General features: G+C 39.0%; 1 protein-coding gene across 2 annotated transcripts in view; it reads right to left on the bottom strand.

The window, feature by feature from the left end:
• The window catches only part of fancc (FA complementation group C), a 66,245-nt gene extending 40,310 nt beyond the window's left edge, over window positions 1-25,935 (bottom strand). Inside the window, exons 1-2 of one of the 2 annotated variants that reach the window (XM_061928248.1) lie at window positions 25,727-25,935; window positions 14,034-14,205 (exon numbers count right to left, since the gene is read on the bottom strand). In XM_061928248.1, the coding sequence (XP_061784232.1) occupies window positions 14,034-14,201 (168 nt within the window). In that variant the 5' untranslated portion in view covers window positions 14,202-14,205; window positions 25,727-25,935. The remainder of the gene's footprint in view (window positions 1-14,033; window positions 14,206-25,726) is intronic. The other variant, XM_061928249.2, reaches the window with a different exon arrangement.
• Between the last annotated feature and the right edge of the window lie 1,593 nt (window positions 25,936-27,528).

Below are 27,528 nucleotides of genomic sequence, written 5' to 3'. Positions count from 1 at the left end.
GTCGCTACAGCTTTGTTATAATACAGATTACAGAACGTAAATGAAGAATTGTTGGCAGTTTGTGAATGCATTTTTAAAGTGATTTAGAGGTAGAATTGATTGCTCTCTTTAGATGCAATGCTAGCCACCTAGATTGAGCCGATTCTTACATGTTAGTCTTTCATAAGGATTGTAAACAATCGGCAAAATTCCATACAAGTGAAGTTCCCCTTCAAAGGGGTTGTATTATGATTGTAATCTGCATTTAAAACACTTTCAAGTGGCCAACATGGTGGTTCTTTAGTCAAAATTTCACATACATTTTACAGACCATCATCTGGCCCTAATCTGATTGTATCTTGGAAAGTCGTTTTGGAGCGGTCTCTTTTTTTTTTTTTTACATTCAAATCACATCTTTCACAACTTGCACCATGCAGCTGACTGCCTCTCCACCCCGTCAGCCACGTTTGTAGTTTCAGCAGTACGCTTCCGTAACAAAAAATTTAATTTAAACCTAAACGTTACTTTTTTTTATTACAAATGGAAACAGCAAAGGATTTTAACCTGCATCCGTACAGAGGAAAGCAAAGAAAGAAAATGATAATAATAACAATGATAACAAAAGATTTGATTTATATAGCGCTTTTCTAGCCACTCAAAGTGAGAACTAAGAACCCATTATTCATTCACTCCACCTTTACACCGTAATGGTGGTAAGCTACATTTGAAGCCACAGCTGTCCAAGGGTATACTGACAGAAACGTGGCCACAAATTTGCGCCAACGGCTTCTCTGGCCACCACCAAACATTCATTCACATTCATATACCAATGTGAGCGGCACTGGGAGCAAGGTGAGTGAAGTGTCTTGCCCAAGGACACAACAGCAGTGACTAGGATGATGGTAGCTGGATTTGTACCAGAAACCCTCAAGTTTCCGGACAGCCGCTCAATCCAACTGAGCATGTCAGCCCTAATCAAAACTGTAGAAACACAATTAATCGAATTTTAATCATGATCGTGATTTTGACTGCCACAAGTCTACAATATTAACATTAAAAAAGTAGGCTTCGCTGCATATCAAATCAAACACTTTTACATTTCGTTGCAGCAGAAGAGCAACAGCGGCACCTTTTGAAGCCCTGTGAAGCAGCTCTGCCCACGCCAGAGGCCATTGTGTATGGGCACAGAGCTCCATGAGCACAGCGGCTGGCATTAACAAATTTTTCCTGGGCTGCTGCAGCAGGTCGCCTCGGTTTCACTTCTGTGGAGTCCTGTGTGTGCCTTAAAAATTGCCCCCCTGTTATTAAACGGCAACAAATGTGGACACTTGCACAACCCGTTGTTTTGCTTGTACCCGTGGAGTCACACAAGCAGGACTAACTAGCTAGTCGGAGTCACTTTTCTGTTGAGTGCCAAAACCGATGAGATGTGCTCCCCATTGAAATTCATGCACCCATTTCATCTGCCACTTGTCCAAATCGATGACACGCGGGCCACCCGCAGAACGTGGCTCTGAAAAAATAGAGCTCAAAATAGAGCTAAAAGGTATCATGAGTTGAGAAGAAGGTGAATAAATACTAATAGTGAACAAAAACACAAATATATGCCTTTACATATATGGATAACATTTATGTACCGGTACCTCTTTTATGAGACTATTTCATTACAAATTCCATGATAATAATAATAATAATAATAACTAGAGATGTCCGATAATATCGGCCTGCCGATATTATCGGCCGATAAATGCGTTAACATGTAATATCGGAAATTATCGGTATCGTTTTTTTTATTATCGGTATCGTTTTTTTTGTATTTTTTTTTAATTCTTTTTTTATATTAAATCAACATAAAAAACACAAGATACACTTACAATTAGTGCACCAACCCAAAAAACCTCCCACCCCCATTTACACTCATTCACACAAAAGGGTTGTTTCTTTCTGTTATTAATATTCTGGTTCCTACATTATATATCAATATAGATCATTACAGTCTGCAAGGGATACAGTCCGTAAGCACACATGATTGTGCGTGCTGCTGGTCCACTAATAGTACTAACCTTTAACAGTTAATTTTACTAATTTTCATTAATTACTAGTTTCTATGTAACTGTTTTTATATTGTTTTACTTACTTTTTTATTCAAGAAAATGTTTTTAATTTATTTATCTTATTTATTTATTTTTTTAAAGTACCTTATCTTCACCATACCTGGTTGTCCAAATTAGGCATAATAATGTGTTAATTCCACGATTGTATATATCGGTTGATATCGGTATCGGTTGATATCGGTAATTAAAGAGTTGGACAATATCGGAATATCGGCAAAAAGCCATTATCGGACATCCCTAATAATAACACATTTTGTAAGGATGTCGTCACATCCATTGTTGCAGTCCTACTATCCAAAGCAACAGTAGGTTTATGAATGGAAACACACTTATACACTGTGCTCTTTATAAAAAAAACCCAACATTTTTACACACTAAGCCTGGACGACGTCAGCACTATCCCGATTCCCGACATCTCAGCAGGATTACGGCAATCTGGGCTGCCGAGGTTTGCTTCCTTCAGAGAACCGCATAGTTTTCATGTTGTGGTTCTCACCATGTCAGCCTGAGTGAAAGACAGAACAGAGCCTGGCTCCGGACCAGGGTGCTATGCTTTTGCTTCGTGTGTGTGTGTGTGTGTGTGTGTGTGTGTGTGTGTGTGTGTGTGTGTGTGTGTGTGTGTGTGTGTGTGTGTGTGTGTGTGTGTGTGTGTGTGTCTGTTTGTTAGTGCAGCTCACAAACCACCATGTGCTTTATTTCTCTCAGCAGCCTGTTAAAGAATGTTGGGCATTTGGGAATTTTAGCAACACTTCCCAGCACAAATAACACAATACCCAAACCAAGCAGTAACCTACAGTATTAGAGGCATATGTCTGCACATGTGTGCCTGTGTACAGTATTACCTTATTAACTCGTATCAAGCCTGTATTGTGTGTTTGAACTCTGAGCTAATTAAGTTTAACAGCACAGCTTTGTTGCAGCAGAAGCCCACACAGTGCAATTGGACATATGCAAGTGTAATTGAGGCAATGTGCGGTTGCTCAAGCAGGGAGAAACTCAAGACCGGGTCTCAAGTGTTGACAGAGAGAGAAAGAGTTCTCGTACGATCGCATGCAGCTGCCTTTCTGAGATATCGTCGATTCGTTCTTCGGTGGCCTTCAAACAATGGTAGATTGGGTGAACAGGCACCTAATCTTTTTTCGTCACTCAGAAGAAAAAAAGACAAAAAGCACAAACGCAACAAGAAAGAATTTCAATAATACACCGTTGCCTGTGTTTACAGTTAAAACCTTGTAAAACAGTCCAAAGCCTACCTGGCTCAGGTATTAGTTAAAGTTAAAGCAAGTACTACAAAGCACCGTTGTGGCCTGGCTCAACTCTAGTCCAAAACAATAGAGACACAGTAAATGTGGGTCGCCTGTATTTATTCTCACTATGTGGTTTTTGGCCATGGCGCGGTTGGTAGAGCGGCCGTGCCAGCAACTTGAGGGTTGCAGGTTCGAGCCCCGCTTCTGCCATCCTAGTCCCTGCCATTGTGTCCTTGGACAAGACACTTACCCACCTGCTCCCAGTGCCACCCACACTGGTTTAAATATAGTTTAAATATGTTGATAACGGGTTTCACTACGTAAAGTGCTTTGAGTCTCTAAAAAGTGCTATATAAAAAATTCACTTCACAGAGTAAAACACATTAGTGGCCAGAAATACAGCACTGTAAACACTGAAATGAAAAATAAAAAACTATTGCACAACATAGTTAGGTGTCCATACACTAGGGCTGGGTGAATAATCAAAAAATATCAAAAGTGACATTTAGACCATTTCTATTAATAAACGGTGCCCTAAAAATACACTACTGGTTGTGTATTTGCATGACAGGCTGCTGGGTGTCGCTAAGCGTGTAGGCTAAGTAGTCATGTCACATGACACTGCCCCAACCAGTCTGCTACAAAAAAGTGTCATGGAGGATAACACAAACACCAGCCGTCAGTGTGTCTGTATCCAAAGGTAACACATGGACTGGTATCCAACATTTAAAGCCGGTCGTGATTATGAACGGTGCACGTCACAAAAAAAGAGATAGATTCGGACTACTTAAAGGCTTCGAACAACAAGCAGTTGTACTTAACAGAATCATTTATAAATGGCACAAATTATGGAAAAGAGTGTGTGGAAAAAAACTTAAGTTAACATTATAGTTGTATTGTAAAAATTACCAATTTATATAGGTAAACGTTATTACATGTATTTTCCTTGCAAGATATACAGTCGTGGTCAAAAGTTTACATGCACTTGTAAGGAACATAATGTCATGGCTGTCTTGAGTTTCCAATAATTTCTACAACTCTTATTTTTTTGTGATAGAGTGATTGGAGCACATACTTGTTTGTCACAAAAAACATTCATGAAGTTTGGTTCTTTTATGAATTTATTATGAGTCTACTGAAAATGTGACCAAATCTGCTGGATCAAATGTATACATACATGATCAATTTTGGTGATGTAGAAAAGTTACAATCAAATCAAATTAGCTCCATTGAATGGCCTCTTAACTTCATGTGAGTGATTATGATTGACGACACCTGTTGACTTCTCTGAGCCCATTTAAAAAGGGCTCATGTGATGCAGTCATTAGACTCGGTTACAAACGCGACAAAGGGAAAGTCAAAGGAACTTAGCACAGATCTGAAAAAACGAATCGTTGACTTGAACAAGTCAGGAAAGTCATTTGGAGCCATTTCAAAGCAGCTTAAGGTCCCAAGAGCAACTGTGCAGACAATTGTTCGTAAGTATAAAGTGCATGGCACAGTTTTGTCACTGCCACGATCAGGAAGAAAACGCAAGCCATTACCTGCTGCTGAGAGAAAATTGGTCAGGGTGATCAAGAGTCAACCGAAAACCACCAAAAAGCAGGTCTGCAATGAGTTGGAAGCTGCTGGAACACAGGTGTCAGTGTCCACAGTCAAGCGTGTTTTGCATCGCCATGGACTGAGAGCCTACCATGCAAGAAGAAAGCCCTTGCTCCAGAAGCGACACCTTAAGGCTCGTCTAAAGTTTGCTGCTGATCACATGGACAAAGATAAGACCTTCTGGAGGAAAGTTCTGTGGTCAGATGAAACAAAAATTGAGCTGTTTGGCCACAATACCCAGCAAATATGTTTGGAGGAGAAAAGGTGAGGCGCCTTTAATCCCAGGAACACCAGCCTACCGTCAAGCATGGTGGTGGTAGTATTATGCTTTGGGCCTGTTTTGCTGCCAATTGAACTGGTGCTTTACAGAGAGTAAATGGGAGAATGAAAAAGGAGGATTAACTCCAAATTCTTCAGGACGACTTAAAATCATCAGCCCAGAGGTTGGATCTTGGGTGCAGTTGGGTGTTCCAACAGGACAATGACCCCAAACACACGTCAAAAGTGGTAAAGGAATGGCTAAATCAGGCTAGAATTAAGGTTTTAGAATGGCCTTCCCAAAGTCCTGACTTAAACCCCATTGAGAACATGTGGACAATGCTGAAGAATCAAGTCCATGTCAGAAAACCAACAAATTTAGTTAATCTGCACCAATTTTGTCAAGAGGAGAGGTCAAAAATTCAACCAGAAGCTTGCCAGAAACTTGTGGATGGCTACAAAAACCGCCTTATTGCAGTGAAACTTGCCAAGGGACATGTAACCAAATATTAACATTGCTGTAAGTATACTTTTGACCCAGCAAATTTGGTCACATTTTCAGTAGACCCATAATAAATTCATAAAAAAAACAAACTTCATGAATGTTTTTTGTGATAAACAAGTATGTGCTCCAATCCCTCTATCAAAAAAAAATAAGAGTTGTAGAAATTATTGGAAACTCAAGACAGCCATGACATTATGTTCTTTACAAGTGTATGTCAACTTTTGACCACGACTGTACATTTTCTCCTTTTTGAGAAAAATATGTTTTGTTTTATTCTCGCTGATGTTCTCAATCCCATTGTTTCAATAAATATACGTAATTCTTCATCTTTGCATGTGTTTTAGTTACTTGTTTCATAATAAACATTTACAGATTAAACTGAGTTTAGAGTAAAATAATCATGCATTAACCAAAATTGAAATAGAAGGTTCAATTGTTGTGATTTTGATTTCTGCCAAAATTTCCCAGCCCTACCATATTTAATATACTGTATGTTTGTCTGATAAAAAAAAAGATCCACACTTTATTGCTTCGTGGGTCTTTAATAGACCACCTTCCATGCTTTTAAGTCCCTATTCAGGCTGAGCTACTGATGCCCCTGGGGCAACATTTTTGTGTATAATTTCCTGCTTTATGGGTTCTTCATTGAAGAACATCTAACAACAATTATACAACAAAAGGCATCGGGTGGAGGTACATACAAGGAGGGGAGGTAGGTTCAAAAACGTTAATTATTTTTTATTTCATCTTCAAAGTAGCAAATGTTTAGGTAGCTTTAGGCATATATGTTTAAAAAAGCATCAAACAGAAAAAAGGGCTATTTTGATTCATTTAGTTGAGTGAGATCACCATTAATGGGAAGCAGAGTGGTAATAGACGGGCTTCTCTTAAAAGCCAACCCCCCCCAACAGTAACACAGATGTGATACAGAGATGTGTTTTGCGTGCACAATGATTATGATGCAGCTGTAAAGATAATTGTCACTTACATGTCAATAGCAACTCAAGAAACGTACACAGCATTCATTGCATCACTTTGCTAACATTCTTGTTAATACAAAAAAGCTTGCAGTTAATAGGTCTTTGATTAAAGACAAGACAGACACTGATCACTGTAGCCAATGCAGTCAAAGGGACAGGTTTATAGACGTCCTTGGCTAATTTAGGAGAAAGAACAGAAAGAGGAAACACTTTACATCATCAATCAGAGAACAATGAATAGCAAAGTTACTAAAGTGAGCACATAAATAAAGTGTATGGCACTATTAACCCAACTGCTTGTCATCCTTTCATGCATTAAGGCTGCTGACGGGTGCTCGGTATTGATTTGTTAGCGTAGCAAATATATTATAATGCCAAACCTGAGATCAACAGGAAAATGAGAAACACCAACGTCTTTCCAGAGTAACAACTCTTTAATTTAACACTTTACATTTTGGGCACAACTCACAAAGAAAGTAGTTAAGCCATCAAGGGATGAAAACTGCTGCCAAGAAGCAGGCTATCCTCAGCTGGTCTTTTATGAGTCCAATCCCTGTAAAAGGGATTTCAGTCCAATTAAACTATACCAGCTTTCACTCCTTCGTTTTTTTATATTCTTAACCCAATCCTTCCTTTTATGCAACTCTGCATGACGTTTGCCTGGAGTCATGCTAACATATTGGAGGATGGAAAGATTTTTACAGGTACTTGTCGATTTAAGTCATTTTAAGTTCTTAGATCACCAGTTTGGGCAAGCAACACCTAGTTGTAGTTATGCTATTTTTTAAATTTTATGACTTGGACTATTATTACCTATTAATAATAGGTATGTCCAGATCACAGCACTAAACCCACATGCAACTGGCCATTGACCAGAGTTCAGTCATTATCTTGGTTTCAAGAGTGTGAAGCACCCTTTGAGAAAAAAATCAAGAACATTTCTACCATTACCAACTGCTGCCACGCATACCCCCAAAAAATACAAAACTAAATTTCCAGCAATTGGGTGCCTTTCTACACAATATTTTACCTTTAGATTTATTCTAATCTACCAACCTCTTCTGGCTGTCTTTTTTGACAATTACATGGCCCATGTAAAGTACCAAAAAATGTTTGGGGGTATTTTAGTAGATAATTTTGTGCATTATCATCATTGAAATTGTAACATAAAATTCTATAACATGCATGCAAAGAACTCAGAAAACGTCTCCCATTTGGCGACTCTATCCTGTAGACACGCCCCCTCGAATAATATACTTTTGGTGTTGTGACCTTTTGTTTACAATCTTTCACGTCAAAAATATACCTTCTCGCTGGCTACTGATAAATACTCTATAACTACAACTAGTTCTGAACTAAAAGTGTACAGGTTGTAATCATCCAAATATGATTAGCAGCAAAGTTGACAGCCGTCAGCTTTGTGGCTCGGAGAGCGAACGAAGGCGACAACAAGTAAGCTAGCTAGTTGCTTAGCTGAACAGCCAGCTTGTTTCAATGCTCCTGATCGTCTCCCCGTCCTGTAACTCAGTGCGGTGTTTAGGCAAGAGGAACAGCGAGTACCTGCGGCTGAGGCGAGCGATCAACAAATTTTGTTTGGATCGTATTTTTATTGATGTTTCATTTAAAAAAGGTGCAAGTGATATTTTGACACTAAATAAATGTGTATTTCCATGTTTTCGCGGCCATTTTGCATGCCTGTAGTTAGGTTAATGGTAAATGGTTTGGCAAACATGTATTTCTTTGCATATTATATTACTTAACATTAAGATTTTGTATTACCAAATCGGTGAATAACTGGTTTTGAAATCATGGGTCAAAGAAAAAAATGTGACAAGTAGATACTAGTTGTGTTGCCAAAACCTTTTGAGAGCAACCTTTTAAAATGGCATTTCTTTTTCTTTGATTTTTGCAATGCAATTTTTCTGCCAAATTTTGATGCATTTTGCAAGACAGACAAAAAATTACTGTGTAAGGTTTTTAAGTCTATAAAGCACACCGGGCTTGATTTATTAGGCAAGGCAAGGCAAGGGTATTAAAAAGTCTTGCACAAGGCAATTCAAAGTGCTGTACAGAAAATCACCAGAAGCCAAAACCAAAAATAAAATAATCATTAAAGTAATTATAATTAAAATTGAAAACATAAAAAAAATCACCATAAATACTATTATAATTTAAATCAAAATAAAAGAGTATAGATAAAATACTTTCAGTTGTCATATGCATGATTAAATATAAGTATTTCCAGCCTGGATTTGAAAACTGCCACGGTTGAAGCCTGTCTCACATCTTTAGGAAGACTATTCCAGATTTTAGGAGCGTAAAACTGAAACACAGCCTCACCATGTTTGGTCCTGACTCTGGGCACCAGCAGGAGACAATCCCTTGTGGTTCTCAGAGGCCGAGATGGTTCATACGTCTCTAACATGTCAGAGATGTACTTTGGCACAAGACAATATAAAAAAGGCTTGTACTAAAGCAAAGCTGTTTTAAAGTCTATTCTCTGAGAAACAAGAAGCCAGTGCAGTGACCTAAGCACTGGACTAATATGATCGTATTTCCTAGTTCTAGTCGGGACTCGAGCAGCAGCATTCTGGATGTACTGCAGCTGCTTTACAGCTCGTTTAGACAGCCCAGCGAGAAGGCCATTACAATAGTCTAACCTACTGGAGAGAAAGACATGCATTAGACGTTCTAAGACGTATTTAGACATCATTATTCTGACTTTGGCAATGTTTTTCAGGTGTTAAAAAGATTGAGATTTTTCTGGGACTTTGCCCAAGAATGGCAGGTTTGATATGGGCTGATAGTTGTTCAGTACTGTGGCATCAAGACTACACTTCTTTAAGAGTGGCTTAATGACAGCAGTTTTTATGCCTTTTCGAAATGTTCCAGTCTGAAGTAAGATGTTAACTAGATGAGCGAATTGTGGTAAACTGCTGAGCACTCATCAAGGCAGCATGTCGAAGGACTCAAGACTGTGGATGATCTCATGATGTTAATTTTTCCATAATCACACAACTGTTTTGTCAGTGGCAGGAGTGAAATGTGCCAGCTCTACTTAACTAACTGGCTGCAGAATAGCTATTTGTTTTGCAGGAATTATTGCATGTGTAATGCCTTGAACTTTAGAATGAAAGATTACTGCAAACTTTGTGTAGAAATGACTTCTATTGGAAGTGAAACTGGAGGGTTTGTTAATCTGGACAGAGAACACGAGAGTTGTCACTACAGTTTATGATTATTTCAGAAAAAAGTTTTACACTTGTTCTAGGCAAAATCTGGTTAAACAAATTCAATTTTTTGTTGTAAAGCTCTTAATGAACTTGAAGCTTGGACTTCAAGTTCAAGCTATTTCCGTTCGGCTCTGCGGCACTCCCTCTTTTGTGCCCAGACCGAGTCTTCATTTCGCCTTGGCGCCTTTTGCCTACTTTTAGCCATTGTAACCTTGATAGGAGCAATGGTGTCCAAAACATTTAAAACATTTGATGTACAGTATTTGAGATCAATAGATCATCAACATTAGACTACGGGGTGTTTTAAACTTAATTATTTCCACAAACGGTGTCCCAAATTACCGCAAACCCAACTATTGGGTTAGGTCTAACAGACAAGTCAAAGAAAACACAGAAAAAACCTGATAAAGCAGCATAGACAACATTGGCGTTTGAGATAGCAAGACCTAAGACCAGTGTTGGGTTAGTTACTGAAAACCAGTAACTAGTTACAGTTACTAGTTACTTTATTTCAAAAGTAACTCAGTTACTAACTCAGTTACTTACACCAAAAAGTAATGCGTTACTGTGAAAAGTAACTATTTAGTTACTTCTTTTTTTCTTCTTTTTTTTTTTTAAAGCTCCCATTAATGCCCTTATAGCCTTCATTTCAGTACTGTTATTGCACTGGAGAATAATACAATCTGTTGATCAAATTGACATGCATTTTTATTTTCCTTTTAACATAATTAATGAAAATCAGTGCAACATAAAAAGGCATTCCTCCTTTCTTTAAACTTGGACCAATGACCATTAATAAAAAACAAGTTTAAGTGCAACATAAGAAGGCACATCATCTTCCTTGAAACATAGGTAGTGAAATAAAGCCTGACATCTGGAGTGATGGTGCTGTCTTCCACACTTGGAGCCATGGATTGTAGAATCCTTGTTTTCAGTGGCAGGATCATTGACACAGATGGTGAAGTTTCAGTGCTCAGTAGAGATGTAACACTTTTGAGGGGTTTAAGCACCTGGAGGACCTCATCTGCCACTCTCACATCATCATCAGACAGGGTGACATTTGTCTTCAGGGTATTGTGGGTCAATGCAGAGTATATAGCTGCCTGCTGCTCCAACATATCATAAGTGGAGTTCCACCTCGTTGGGACATGATGTATGAGCAGGCAGCTTTAGCATTTCTTGCTTTGTCTTAAGCACATGAGCAGCTGTTGTGCTTGGGTGGAAGTAGGAAACCTCCTTCCTGATCCTCCCAAGGAGGCGCTCCATCCTATTGACTGAGATTCCCTTCTGTGATGCCAAATTCACTACATGTGCAAAGCACCTATCTGTGGTCCCAGTCCTGCCTCATTCTCTGTAATTATTTGATTTTTGGCATTATCACGTGTGACTGGGATATCTTTATCTTCCATTCCTCCACTGCTTGTGTCAGTACCTGCGCAAGGTGACTCTCGTAGAGGGGGCGTGTCTTCTCATCTCCCAGTCTGCTGTGATGAAGTGAGCGCTTACAGTTCCGCTGGACGTCCACCCGTCTGTCATGAGCGCAACAGATGATGCTCGGGATAGTTCATCCACAACGTTTTTCTTCTCCTGCTCATAAAGATCTGGCACAATCTTATTGCTGAAGTGGGTGAGCGAAGGGATGTCGTAACGTGGTTCAAGCACGTTCAGCATGTGTTTAAAACCCTCGTTTTGCACAACCGAGTCCGCACCTATAAACACACCGATTCAATGGCGCGGGGCGTTCAAGCTCCTCCGTTACTCCGCTCGCCGTGTGTGGACTGAACGTGCCAACAACTTTTTTTTTTGTTTCATATTATCAAACCGCGGATCACTTGTGTGCCTCCCCTCCCCACACCCACACACACATAGACCGTGCCTCTTTTCTTCTCTCCGGCTTGTGACAGAGGAAGATTCAGAAGAACGACACCGCAGCGCTTCTGTTTCTAGCCGATACTACATCAAAAGTAACGTAAAATAACGCAGTAACGCATCATGTAGTAACGGTAACTGAGTTACTGAATATAAAAAATAACGCGTTATATTACTAGTTACCGCCGAAACTAACGGCGTTACAATAACGCGTTACTTTGTAACGCTTTAGTCCCAACACTGCCTAAGACTAAGATCCAAACGATAAACGGCGTGTGCAATCTATAAAATTGCGTGTACTATAGTAGTGACCGTGTTGCTTGTGATTTACTAAAACTGTGCGTGCAATTGAAAAGTGATTTATTTGAATGAGGATTTTGCATGTAATATATGGGGCATCACCACGGAGACATTTACTGCACATTTATGTTATCAGGCCCCTCCTACCTGTGGCATTTTGCTAAGTTTTTAAACACGCAAGAGATATGTACTACTTTTTATTGGTATTTTAGAAAGCAGTCCTCAGTTACATCTACAATGACATCACTTTCTTTTTTTACAGCTTAAGGTGCGCTTATTGGTGTGAGGATGCACATTACTCCGCTCAACATACAAATGCATACTTAGTTTTTTTTCCATAAAAAAATGTTTTTAATATTACATATTCTATGTTAAAAAAAAATTATCGCCATTAAAACTATACTAAAGGACATAAAAACGCATCATTTGAATTTGATTTAATCAATCCCTTAAGTCCTCTAGCAGCAAAAAAAAGTAAAATGATGTTGTTGAATAGACAATATGTCTTAATATTTTTTAATGTCTTAATATTTTTTTTTTCTGATCGTCCAAAATATTGTCACACACGTAGGACGCAGGATTTGCATCGGTCAATTGTGTCTGTGCAGCGCAAGCACTGATCCTGCAATCCTTTGTGGAACTGTCAGTTTGCACGTCCATTTGAGTGTTGATACATCAAATTGCACATGCTAAATAATCATATTTGCATCTTCTTCTCCCACTATTGTGGTTGTTTTGATGACCAACATATAATCTGCATATTAATGAAGACCAGAGACGCAAAATGGATTGCACACCCTTTTCTGCTCTTTTAAAAGACGCAATCCACTTTGCACACGTTAAATAGATCAGTTTTATGTGTGCTATCTAGTTTGCGCGCTTTTAGTAAATCAGGTTCTCTGTGTTGCATTCAAATGTATGAAAAGCACTTTAAAAATAAAGTTTGACTGATTTAATAAATGAGTCCATTGCACTCTTGGGCTGTTAGGGGGAAAAAATCCAGCACTCCGTCGTAGGAGGTCGTAAACTTCTCCTAAGCTCAGTGAAAACAAACATGGCGTGTATCGTGTTGGACTTTTTTACACTTTTAGAGCAAGACATTTTGTGAGCTATTTGGAAACATTCTGCAAGGAGGGAAAAAAATATATCGCTATAACCGTGTTTTGATAGCCTAAGAAGTCGCCTGCTGCTAAGCTGCAAAGATAGTCGCAAAGAAAGACCCAGGGCTTGTTGCTATCGCCGCAGCGTTTGAAATCTGAAAAAAGTTTGACAGAGACCCCCCGAGGGCTAAAACAATCAGTGATTTCATCATGGAAGTGGCGCTGGATGACCGGCCCTTCACTATCGTTGAAAATATTGGCCAATCATATTCTTTCACAGAAATCAGCTGATACTGATCGGTGACCATCAATCGGCACAGCCCTAATTTCATTATTTGGGGGATGTTTGGCATGGCAAATAAAAAGGCTTTGCCGGCCTATTGAGGGACCCCTGGTATAGACAGTATGGAACAACTGTCACGGGGCAACTGGGAATTTATATTTTAAATAGTTTTTTAGCCATTAACACTGAAATCTCTCAGTCCTGTATACCCCCCTGCCCACACCCTGTCCCCAAGACTGCTAGAGCTGATTTGGGGATACATTAGGTTAGCACTGCAGGTCCCAGCGCGGCTATTACCTGACAAACGCAACATTGCCCCGCTGCCAGCCAGACATAGGCGACCTCTACCGAGCACAGAAAAGTCTCTGTTGGCCTATGAACGCTGGACTCACTGTTCATGGCTGGACAGACGCTCTGAGTGTGCGTGTGCTTGCGTTGGTCATCATTAATCTGACGGCTGTTTGGCTGCTGATCCAATTGATAATTTATCTCAGTACGTCAAGTGTGTAAGGCATGGTTGTATGAATGAACAATCAATAGTTGTTTGCAGGTCCCATGCTTACCACGCCGGTGATGTGTTGAAGGAGTCTCCGGAGGAAATCGCTCAGTGAACTCAAGTAAAAACAGGTATCCTTATGAACGTCCGCAATGTCAGCTGGACCCCAACCCTCCACTTTGTCCAGCCAGAACTGCATTTCTGTTAGCTGGAGTTGGACCACTGACTGAGACATGGCTCTGTTTGTATGAAAGATAGAAATGAAATGGATGTGATTAAGTATGGTGGCTGGAGACAGAGTTTTATGAAATGGCTTCACATAAAACGGGGAATGGATCGAATAATAATTCACATTCACGATTTCATTAAAGTTTAATTATATTTTGCTGAAAGTAAAACTATGATCTCACAATACAAAGCAGGTCTGCAAAATAAAACATTACCTCAATTCACACAAAAAAGTGATCTAATTTAATGACAATTGTTTTATTTTACTTGACGAGTTTCCCCAACAAAAGTTGCACAGCTGTTGGTCAGAGGCAGGGCTGAGTGAGTCACAAACAAAAACGCTATGACGTCAGCTATGGGAAGTTGAGCTCCTTGCTTCCAATCAAGTAAATTATTTTTCAAAATACAATATGTGGCTTTTTATTTTTATTCAATTATCTCCACTACTGATCCTATGCATCTCCATCCTGTAATTGTCAGCAAACTCCATCTCTTTCTTGATAAGCCGCCGCAGCAGGTCATTTTGCATTTCCACTTTTCGAAGCTCTTTTTCCCTCAAGGCCAATGCTTCCTCCAGATTCTTCTGATATGCAAGCTGCCTACTGGCTTCCATCAGTTCTTGGTAAACCTCGTTCCACCTTTGTTCCTCTTCCTCACACTTTGTCCGTTCTATTGGGAATGGATGGATCTCCTGTTTGCTCAGCAAATCTTCAGCAGCCATGGGGTCTCCTGCTAAGAATAGTTCATCGAGTTTGATACTCTCCTCCACTAAGCTCGCATTCTGTACCTGGTGGGGAATACTGCTCTTTTTCTCCACCCTTTCCTGCTCTACCTGACTGGTCAAATACTCCACTTGCTCCCACAGCGTCTTGTACTTGTCCATCTCCAACCCCAATTTGGCCGAGAGCCCCATCACGGTGGGTCCTTGAGTGTTCACCTGCTCTTTAATGCTTTGGAGCTTAGCCTGGAGGTCAGTCACTTCCTTCTCCAGAACTTTCTTCTCTTCAGCACAGAACATACTGAAGATCTTGTGGCAGACCAGGTCGTAGATGTCAAAAAATAGTCCTAACAGGTGTGAAAACATACTGCATTGCTGTGCACTGAGTCTACAGTTAACGCAAAAAAGCATCACCGCAATCTGTCCTTTGGTAAAACACTTGCTTTTGTATTTGAGCTCCAAACCTTTGTGATGTCATAACCTCTTATACTTGTATTACTTTAAAGTCGCCACCATGGTAACGGCTCACTTTTAACAATTGTCATAACCTCTTATACTTGTATTACTTTAAAGACGCCAGCATGGTAACGGCTCACTTAACAACTAATTCTTGGTTACGTGATCAATTTGCTGCCATTATCGAACCATTATCGACAGCCCATGTTTTATCTAGGTAACATTTTAACAATTACAACAATATCACTAATACTAGGTTAATATTGAAATCACAAAATGTAAATTGAGTATTGTTGGCACTTTTTGAATGGTTATTTATCTGATTTTATGAGCAGAGTACTTGAGCTACCATTGGCTCTGCTGTAAGCAGACTTTTATTTAATATTTAAAATGCATTTTTTTTTTAATTCATCATCCAGCATCATGTCTTTCATAATGATTGTGAACGATAGGCACAATTCCAAAAAAAGTGCAGTTCCCCGTTAAACTAGTTCCTTCCTAACCTCTTTTATTAAATACAATTGTTTGAGCAAAAGAAAGTCAATAATACACAATAACTGACCAAAAGCAAAAACTATATCTACTAGTACGTCTTCATTTAAATCCTTTGATTTTTGCCCTCAAAGTCCTCCTGTGTCAAGGCAATTATTCCCATGAATTACCATGAATTACTACCATGAATTGATTTACGTGGACCCCGACTTAAACAAGTTGAAAAACTTATTCGGGTGTTACCATTTAGTGGTCAATTGTACGGAATATGTACTGTACTGTGCAATCTACTAATACACGTTTTAATCAATCAATCAAAACCCTAAGTTTGTAAACCTTAACAAAAACAACAAAAACATGATTTTGTGTACTTACACATCAACAGTTTAAAGTTTAGGCACTTATATATTTGTGTTTGTGCCACCTCCGCGACCCCGAGAGCGACAAGTGGTAGAAAATATATGGATGTTTCAAGGTAACTTAGCGGTTAACTTAGCTATTTGTATGACTGCTCTTAGCTTACGCTCGGTGTGTTTAGCCTCACCCTCCTGTGATAATGATACCTGATAATGATACTTAAAAAAATAGAAAATGCAGTTTATTTGCTGTAATGAAAGTGATTGTAACTGAATTGATATGGAAATTATAAAAAAGGTTATTGAAGAGATTTAAGAACCTTTAACATATAACAGCATATATAATTTCAAAAATTCCCAGATAAAATGAAAAAAAGCAAAGTCGTACCAATTTATAAGACTGGAGACCAACACCAGTTAAACTACAGACCTCTTTCTCTACTTCCACAATTTTCTAAAATTATTGAAATATTGTTTAACAACAGACTGGACAAATTCATGAATAAAAATTAAACACTCATAGACAATCAATACGGATAGAGAGCCAACATTTCAACATCAATGTCATTAATCAAAATAACGGAAGAGATCACCAATGCAATAGATAGCAAAAAATGTGCTGCGGCAGTGTATATGGACTTAACAAAAGTATTTGACACAATCAATCATAATATCTTAATAAACAAATTAGAACGTTATGGAATCAGAGCGTTGGTCTTGAACTGGGTAAGAAGCTACTTAACCAACAGGAAGCAATATGTGAAGACAGGAGAACACACTTCCACAGAGCTGAAAGTATGTTGTGGCGTACCTCCGGGATCAATACTTGGACAAAAAATGTTCACTCTTTATATAAAAGACAATTGTAAAGTTAGAAAGGACTTAAAGCTAGTATTATTTGCAGATGATACAACTGTGTTTTGTTCAGGAGAGAACACACAGAAGATAATACAAATAATAACAGAAGAAATGAAATCATTAAAAATATATTTGAATCTCAGCAAAACTAAAATAATGCTATTCGGTAACAGTATAAGCGAAAGTCAAACAAATACAAATAGAGAGAGTAGATATTGAAAGGGTAAAAGGAAACAAATTTTTGGGTGTAATAATAGATGATAACATTAACTGGAAACATAATGTAGCAAGAAACACATCATTAATGAATAAAGTCAAATATGTTCTGGACCGAAAATCACTCCATATTCTCTACTGCTCACTAGTGTGCCCTTCATTCACTAACGGTGTTACAAAAAAGATCAATTAGAATCATAGATGGATGTTGGATATAGAGGATATACAAACCCTTTATTTATTGAATCAAAAATATTTAAATTCAACAACATTGTTCATTTGCTAACAGCTAAAATTATGTACAAAGCAAACTATATAACCTGCTACCCAAGAATGTACAACAATTATTCTCAACAAAAGAGGAGAATTATAATCTTAAGAGTACAATCTAATTTGAAATATTTGTATGCACGTACAACACTTAAGACCTTTATCATATCCGTATGTGGGTTTAAATTATGGAATGGATTAAGCAAGAAAATCAAACAAAGCAACTAAATTATTCAGTTTAAGAGACTGTTCAAACTACAAGTCTTCACAAAGTACAAAGAAGAACAATTATGATGAACATCTTGAACCTTTTTTTTTTTATCTTATCTATGGTGTATTTATTTATTTATTTATTATGTATTTATTCACTGTTCTGTTACAAACAGAGAACAAGGAAATGGGATAAAACTGCTATGATATGAAAAGGGGTATGATTAAATGAGCTCTGCTTCTTCCTACTCCTTTTTCGGACGTGATGTAATGAAACCACTGTAAATATGTGATGCATTACATTGTTTCGTATGCATGTTCGAAATAAACTGAAATTGAACTAAACTGAACTGAATTATTGTCAATTATTATTAATTTAAGTGAAGGGCTCCACACTGTGTATGGAGACACACAATGAGCTGCTGGTCGCTTGTCAGCTAGGGGTCTAAAAATAAATTGTGTCAGTCAGATGGGATCTGTGTTCGTGATCGGCATTAAACACATAAATCGGCAATGGCCGATCACATACTTTTTCAAGAAAATTGGCTGAAATTGATCGGTGGCCAAAACATCGGCACATCTCTAATCTCACATGACATTGCACCTAATGACGGTTTGAGTACCGTATTTTTCAGAGTATAAATCGCTCCGGATTATAAATCGCACCAGCCGAAAATGCATAATAAAGAAGGAAAAAAACATAGAGTATAAGTCGCATTTTTTGGGGAAATTTATTTGATAAAACCCAACACCAAGAATAGACATTTGAAAGGCAATTTAAAATAAATAAAGAATAGTGAACAACAGGCTGAATAAGTGTACGTTATATGAGGCATAAATAACCAACTGAGAACGTGCCTGGTATGTTAACGTAACATATTATGGTAAGAGTCATTCAAATAACTATAACATATAGAACATGCTATACGCTTACCAAACAATCTGTCACTCCTAATCACTAAATCCGATGAAATCTTATACGTCTAGTCTCTTACGTGAATGAGCTAAATAATATTATTTGATATTTTACGGTAATGTGTTACCGTATTTTCCGCACTATAAGGCGCACCGGATTATTAGCCGCACCTTCTATGAATTACATATTTCATAATTTTGTCCACCAATAAGCCGCCCCGGACTAAAAGCCGCGCCTACGCTGCGCTAAAGTGAATGTCAAAAAAACGCTGCGCTAAAGTGAATGTCAAAAAAACAGTCAGATAGTTCAGTCAAACTTTAATAATATATTGAAAACCAGCGTTCTAACAACTCTGTCCCAAAATGTACGCAAATGTGCAATCACAAACATAGTAAAATTCAAAATGGTGTAGAGCAATAAATAGCAACATAATGTTGCTCGAACGTTAATGTCACAACACACAAAATAAACATAGCGCTCACCTTCTGAAGTTATTCTTCATTCGTAAATCCTTCGAATTCTTCGTCTTCGGTGTCCGAATTGAAAAGTTGCGCAAGCGTGGGATCCAAAAATGGCCGGCTCCGCCTCGTCGAAGTCATCGGATTCAGTGTCGCTGTTGTTGTGCAGCAGTTCTGTGAATCCTGCCTTCCGGAAAGCTCGGACCACAGTTGTGACCGAAACTATCTGCCCAGGCATTTACGATCCACTGGCAGATGTTGGCGTATGTCGACCGGCGCTATCTGCCCGTCTTAGTGAAGGTGTGTTCGCCTTCGGAGCTGTGTGAAAAAAGCCACCCGGCCTCTTCGCGTAAACTTCCCTTAACCACTCGCTCATCTTTTCTTCATCCATCCATCCCTTCGAGTTAGCTTTTATGATGACGCCGGCTGGAAAGGTCTCTTTTGGCAAGGTCTTCCTTTTGAATATCACCCTGGGTGGAAGTTAGCATGGCAAGCTAGAACCACAGTGAAGGATGACTCCTCATTCCCTGTGGTGCGAATATTCACCGTACGTGCTCCCGTTCCACAGTGCAGTTCACAGGAATATCAGTTGCTGTGAAATACGGTAGTAATCCGTGTGCGGATGGAGAGATTCCGTCTTTTTATGAACCGGATCCTTGTCCTTTGTAGGAGCCATTTTGTGGTCTTTACAGATGTAAAGAGGAAATGAAACGTACGGTGATATCCGCGCGTTTTTTCTTCTTCTTCCGGGGGCGGGTGAAGCGCTTCCTGTTCTATGGGGGCGGGTGAAGCGCTTCCTGTTCTATGGGGGCGGGTGCTTTCCTTGGCGGTTGCTTGCGTAGAAGAAGAAGCGCTTCCTGTTCTACCGGGAAAAAAGATGGCGGCTGTTTACCGAAGTTGCGAGACCGAAACTTTATGAAAATGAATCGTAATAAAGCGCACCGGGTTATTAGGCGCACTGTCAGCTTTTGAGAAAAATTGTGGTTTTTAGGTGCGCCTTATAGTGCGGAAAATACGGTAATAATTTCACACATAAGTCGCTCCTGAGTATAAGTCGCACCCCCGGCCAAACTATGAAAAAAACTGCGACTTATAGTCCGAAAAATACGGTAGATGGTTTTTATTGCGACTTTTAAAGCATCCATGTAATCAATCCATTTTCTACCGCTTGTATTGTTCACAAATACTTTGACTTTACACAATGCACATTTAGTCCAATTAGAAGCCCGGGAAATCAGCAAAAGCTGATTTGGTGGCATTACACCTCTGTCATTATGTTTATTTTGATACACGAAACATACAATGACATGTACATTTTCTTTAAACCAGCCCAAAATTACACTGTGTGCATAAACTTGCGCGGTGAAGTGTACATTATTTCTAAAATTAGCGCACACTATCAAGGAGCCAAAGACACATCTTGAATGTTTAAGTGCCTAAAGCGCATAAATGTGCGTGTCCCGCTGCAAAATTGTCGAGGAAATGTCCCTTTAGGGGTCGCGGGGGGTGCTGGAACCTATCTCAGCTGCACGTGGGTGGAAGGCGGGGTACACCCTGGACAAGTCGCCACCTCATCGTGGGGCCAACACAGATAGACAGACAACATTCACACTCACATTCACACACTAGGGCCAATTTAGTGTTGCCAATCAACCTATCCCCAGGTGCATGTTTTTGGAGGTGGGAGGAAGCCGGAGTACCCGGAGGGAACCCACGCAGTCACGGGGAGAACATGCAAACTCCACACAGAAAGATCAGGACCTTCGTACTGTGAGGCACATGCACTAACCCCTGTTCCACCGTGCTGCCCTGAAATGTAACCCATTTAATCATCATTATACTGATACAAGTGCAATGAAGTGTATATTGTCTTCAGTGCACATTACCAAGGAGGAAAGATACAATTTTTTTTTTTTTTTTTTTTAAGTCGGTCACGCCCGGCTTTATCTACACCAGGCCTGGGCAATTATTTTACTCGGGGGGCCAGATTTAGATTAAAAAAAGTGTGTCTGGGGGACGGTATATCTATTTTTAGGAACACTAATACAAAACCTCACAATAATGATTGAAAGCTAAAAACGTTATGACAGACCGCCTTAAAAAACGGAATGGAATTTGAATTTTTTTTTACTGAATGAGACACCCAGAATGTACATGAAAATAAAGAATGTGGGATTTACAATATTAACTATGAAGGATAAAACACTGAATATTGACAACATATTTTACAATCAACCGAAACGCAACCAAAATGCAACAAACATAGTGAAAAAAAACACACCTACAATCTGAGATATCTCCTAGTGACCATAGTAAGTAATTAGATGACCATAGTAACTAATTAGATGACCATAGTAAGTAATTAGATGACCATAGTAACTAGTATATGATGCAGATTCCAAGCATTGAAAGGCTTAGTATAGTTCTTCTACTCATTGTTGAGTTAAGGGTTGAATTGTCCATCCTTGTTCTATTCTCTGTCACTATTTTTCTAACCATGCTGAACACCCTCTCTGATGATGCATTCTGCTTCGTCTCCTTGTTGTGTGCGCAGTTGTGCACTGTACTCTTTAAAAGCCGTAGATGTTATTGTCACATATGCATGTACAGTAGATGGCAGTACTGTCCTGTTTAAGAGTGTCACAACATTGCTGTTTACGGCAGACGAACTGCTTTACGGTAGACGAAAACGTGACTGCTGTTGTTGTGTGTTGTTGCCGCGCTGGGAGGACGTTAATGAAACTGCCTAACAATAAACCCACATAAGAAACCAAGAACTCACCCTCAATCATTCTACAGTTATAACGTGATTGGGCAGGTACGCTGTTTATATTGTGGGAAAGCGGACGTGAAAACAGGCTGTCGACATGTCACTCAGGTCCGCATGGAGCTGGAGGGGGCTTAGCCTCCAGCTCCGCCTGAATTTCGGGAGATTTTCGGGAGAAAACTTGTCCCGGGAGGTTTTCGGGAGTGGCGCTGAATTTCGTGAGTCTCCCGGAAAATCCGGGAGGGTTGGCAAGTATGTCTTAAACATCTAAAACAATTATTTGGGAATGTCCGGCGGGCCAGATTGAAAAGCTCAACGGTCCGCGTGTGGCCCCCTGGCCTTAATTTGCCCAGGTCTGATCTACACAAATGGAAGCAACACACGTAAGTTAACTTCATGATCTGTTGTTAAACAAGGATTAAAAACATGAGATACTGTTGTACCTTTCTTATGACACAAAGCAAAAAGTTTTGCTTGTCAAAGTTGTTCCATCAACTCCAGGCATCCAAAGCGATCGTATCCAAAACATCTGACTGTCACTGTCGCTGGCGGGAATGTCGCAGACCTCATTTTGATGCGTCTTTTTTATCAACGCAGAGTGTAAATAGCAGCTTGTTTGCGTTCAAACATACAGTAAGTCCTCTTATAGTGTGTTTAAAGCCAGCAGCTTTGTCAATGAGAGCGCACAACTCTGACGTCATTAGATGAGTACAAGCCTCCGTTTGAGCTGTGTACACACATACGCTGAGCGGGAGGTTTTGGAACTCTTCACCTTGGCTAACATTTGCAAAAGTGTGCATTTTTAAGGACAAAAGTATGCAATTGTGTGTGGACAAAAGGCCTAAACGTAGAGATACACTATATTGCCAAAAGTATTTGGCCACCTATCCAAATGATCAGAATCAGGTGTCCTAATCACTTGGCCCGGCCACAGGTGTATAAAATCAAGCACTTAGGCATGGAGACTGTTTCTACAAACATTTGTGAAAGAATGGGCCGCTCTCAGGAGCTCAGTGATTTCCAGCGTGGAACTGTTATAAGATTCCACTTGTGCAACAAATCCAGTCGTGAAATTTCCTCGCTCCTAAATATTCCAAAGTCAACTGTCGGCTTTAGTATAAGAAAATGGAAGAGTTTGGGAACAACAGCAACTCAGCCACCAAGTGGTAGGCCGACAGAGAGGGGTCAGCATAGTGCAAAGACTTTCTGCACAGTCAGTTGCTACAGAGCTCCAAACTTCATGTGACCTTCCAATTAGCCCACGTACAGCACGCAGAGAGCTTCATGGAATGGGTTTCCATGGCCGAAAAGCTGCATCTCAGCCATACATCACCAAGTCCAATGCAAAGCGTGGGATGCAGTAGTGTAAAGCACATCACCACTGGACTCTAGAGCAGTGGAGACGCCTTCTCTGGAGTGATGAATCATGCTTTTCCATCCGGCAATCTGATGGACGAGTCTGGGTTTGGAGGTTGCCAGGAGAACGGTACATTTCGGACAGCATTGTGCCGAGTGTGAAATTTGGTGGAGGAGGAATTATGGTGTGGGGTTGTTTTTCAGGAGTTGGGCTTGGTCCCTTAGTTCCAGTGAAAGGAACTTTGAATGCTCCGGGATACCAAAACATTTTGGACAATTCCATGCTTCCAACCTTGTGGGAACAGTTTGGAGTGGGCCCCTTCCTCTTCCAACATGACTGTGCACCAGTGCACAAAGCAAGGTCCATGAAGACATGGATGACAGAGTCTGGTGTGGATGAACTTGACTGGCCTGCACAGAGTCCTGACCTGAACCCGATAGAACACCTTTGGGATGAATTAGAACAGAAACTGAGAGCCAGGCCTTCTCGACCAACATCAGTGTGTGACCTCACCAATGCGCTTTTGGAAGAATGGTGGAAAATTCCTACAAACACACTCCGCAACCTTGTGGACAGCCTTCCCAGAAGAGTTGAAGCTGTAATAGCTGCAAAAGGTGGACCGACATCATATTGAACCCTATGGGTTAGGAATGGGATGGCACTTCAAGTTCATATGTGAGTCAAGGCAGGTGGCCAAATACTTTTGGCAATATAGTGTAAGTATCCGTTCATTAAGTATCCGTGTTCGTGTGGACATGGCCTTAGTGTTTTGTTCTGAATAAAACAACACAACTAAAACTGCTTCTATCCCCCACATGAAGTTGACAGACATTCTTACTGTACATAAACAATGTTAAAAAACTAACACCAAAGTTGCCCACGAGATGTACATATTCAAAAGCACACTTCGCTACCAATTGCTCTGGTTTCAGCTGCCTGGAAACCCTCTGGAGAAGGAACAAGATGAGACTGGTCAAATATTATCTTTGAAGATTTATTCAACTAAGCTTGTGGATTTTGGGTTTGGGTCCGTTTGCTGTTCCAATTATGAGACTGTTTATATTATTCCTGTATAATCAAATCTGTAAAACATCACTTTCTATATTTAAAAAATGAGCGTTGCTCTGTGTAATAAAATCTGATTAAACACCTGAATATGTACATGGAGGAACACAAGGATATTAATACCATTCATTCAGTTATATCAGGTGTATAAAACAGGGTTCTTCTGTGCAGAGAAAATCCACATTGCACACTGCAAAAAGTCAGTGGTCAAAAACAAGGAAAAAAAAAAAAAAAATTAGGGGTATTTTATTTGAACTAAGCAAAATTATCTGCCAATAGAACAAGAACATTTGGCTTGTCAAGACTTTACAAAACAAGTAAAATTAGCTATATTCAATGAACCCAAAAATACCTTAAAATAAGTATATTTACACTAATAACAAGTGCACTTTACTTGGTAGAAAAAAAAGAGACCTTTTTGCTCAAAATGTTGAAAAACATTCATAAATGAAGTAAATGCTAGTGCCATTATCTTGACATAATTACATTTCTTGAAACCAGCAAACTTATACTAAAAACTAATTTATTGTTCTTAATTGAAAGGCAACAAGACAACAGCTTGTTACTCTCGGGGTCTCCTAGCAGCTCAGGCAAATCATATGGTCTAAAAATGCATTTTTCCATCGACAACATGACATCATCGCGCAAAGTGTGTGCTCTTTCAGTCAATTAGTGCGCATATATACAGCCCGGCCCCCGGCCAAACATTTTTGAATTGTAATTTTGAAGAATTTATCTGAATGTGCATGAACCTTTTCTGTTCAAAATTTTTAGAAATGTACAATTTTTAAATATTAACTGTCAGTTTACTGTACTGTGCCAACTGTACTACTATATGAGTACGTATTTTCTGTTGTTTCATTGAAAATAAAACAGCAAAGTCCATTTGGCTGTCATCTGTTTTAATTATGAGACACAATTGTGTCAAAGTCATGATTTCTTTTTTCATGCTTGAAATAAGATATTATTACTTTAAAAAAGTAGTTTTATACTTGTGAGTGTTGATGACACAGCTTTGCAACAGTTGATATTCTAGTTTCAAGCATGTTTTACTCAATAAAGGTCATCAAATCTCAGCAACAAGCTGTAATATCTTACTGAGATCATTTTAAAACAAGTGAAACACTCTAACATAAAATCTGCTTAGTGAGAAGAATTATCTTATCAGACAGAAAATAAGCAAATATCACCCTTATTTGAGATATTTCATCTTACTTAGATTTCAGTTTTTGCAGTGCAGGACGAATTCATACGTTACTGTACGTTACTTTTGCAGCAATACAATATTTTCCACACCAAAATATCCAATTATCATCTTGGTATGAATTAAATATAAATGAACTTATGGGAGGAGAGGAGGCACAATGTTGTGTTTCTTAGACGGCGAACTTACCCGTAAATGACACGACTGAGTCAAATCTCAACGAAGCCGAAGTTGACTGTATACACATTTAAACTATACATACATGTATTAATGTGTGTATTAATATCAACATAATACTTTTTATGTGTAGTTTAGTTTACAATTTGACCGACGACGTCTACAAACCGCATTTCCCTCTTTTCACCAACTTCCGCGGTACGGTGAATATGATTGGCTGATGAAAGATGACGTCACAATGACGACGCGCAAGGCATGCTGGTAAATGTAGTGACAGTAATGCAGCATGCACTATTAAAAAATCAATAAAGTAATAATAACAATACTTATGAATATTATTATAAGAAAAGTGACTGAATAAATACGGATTGTTCTTAGTCATGAATGTGTTTGCATGTCACATTCTACAGCGCATGTTTATGTATGTTGCAAAACAGAAACTACAAGTGTGTCATATAGAAGAGCATGTATGGTATGCCTTGTGTGGATGTTTTAAAAACAGTAATCCCTCGTTTATTGCCGTTAATTGGTTCTGGCGTCTGGCCAGGGCAAATGTATATACACAAAGTAGAAATTGATTATTATAAATTGAATAGTTTTCATAGCTAGAGGATTAAATTTACCAACTACTAGATATTGTTTGAACATTATGAGAGCCATCCGAACATTAAATAACACCCACATAGTCACCCTTAGTCTTGTTTAATCCAATAAAGAGGCTAAACCGATCAGTGTCCACAATACTGTACAGCCTGCTTTGGGTTGGTTTGGGCTCATCTAGTGCCTAATACAACTAGTATTGATATTTGTACTTCATTAAGACATTGTTGTGCTTGAAAATGCTTAATTTAGTACAAAAATTCATGGAATATGCAAAAAAAGAAAAAGAAAAGGGGAGCACGGTGGAACAGGGGTTAGTGCATGTACCTCACAATACAAAGGTCCTGGGTTTGATCCCCAGGCTCGGTGGTCTTTCTGTGTGGAGTTTGCATGTCCTCCCTGTGACTGCGTGGGTTTTCTCTGGGTACTCCGGCTTCCTCCCACCTCCAAAAACATGCACCTGGGGATAGGTTGATTGGCAACACTAAATTGGCCCTAGTGTGTGAATGTGAGTGTGAATGTTGTCTGTCTATCTGTGTTGGCCCTGCGATGAGATGGCGACTTGTCCAGGGTGTATACCGCCTTCCGCCCGAATGCAGCTGAGAGAGGTTCCAGCACCCCCCGTGACCCCAAAAGGGACAAGCGGTAGGAAATGGATGGATGCATGCAAAAAATAATAATTTCTCCCCATACTGTGCAACGTACAGTTACTTTTTGCTACATTCACTAAACTGAAATTTTATCTTGTGATTGTAAATCCAAACTTTTTTATTAAACAAGAACGCCATGGCTATGTACGGAGCCCCTAAAGGGACATGGGGAAATGTTTTTCTTTTTCTTTTTTTTTTTTAGACATGTATCACGTGCTCACGAGAAACTTTTTATAAAGTTATAAAAATAAATAAAAACAATTATACATTTTATTCATGTTTTTTTATAACTTTTAATAAAGTTATTAAAAAAAATTAAAAAAATAATACATTTTTTTCATGTTTTTTTTAGACATGTTTTTTTTCTTTTTTTTTTAGACATGTATCACGTGTTCACGAGAAACTTTTTATAAAGTTAAAAAAAAAAAAAAAAAAAAAAAAATTTCCCTTTTTTTTTTTTTTAGACATGAAAGTTTCTCCTGCGCACGAGATACATGTCTATAAAAAAAAAAAAAAAAAAACTTTTATTTTTTTATTTTTTTTATAACTTTATAAAAAGTTTCT

The sequence above is a fragment of the Nerophis lumbriciformis genome, linkage group LG33 (assembly GCF_033978685.3).
Source record: "Nerophis lumbriciformis linkage group LG33, RoL_Nlum_v2.1, whole genome shotgun sequence".
Taxonomy (NCBI): domain Eukaryota; kingdom Metazoa; phylum Chordata; class Actinopteri; order Syngnathiformes; family Syngnathidae; genus Nerophis; species Nerophis lumbriciformis.
The sequence above is the reverse complement of the archived record's forward strand: the minus strand, read 5'-3'. Positions and strand labels throughout refer to the sequence as shown.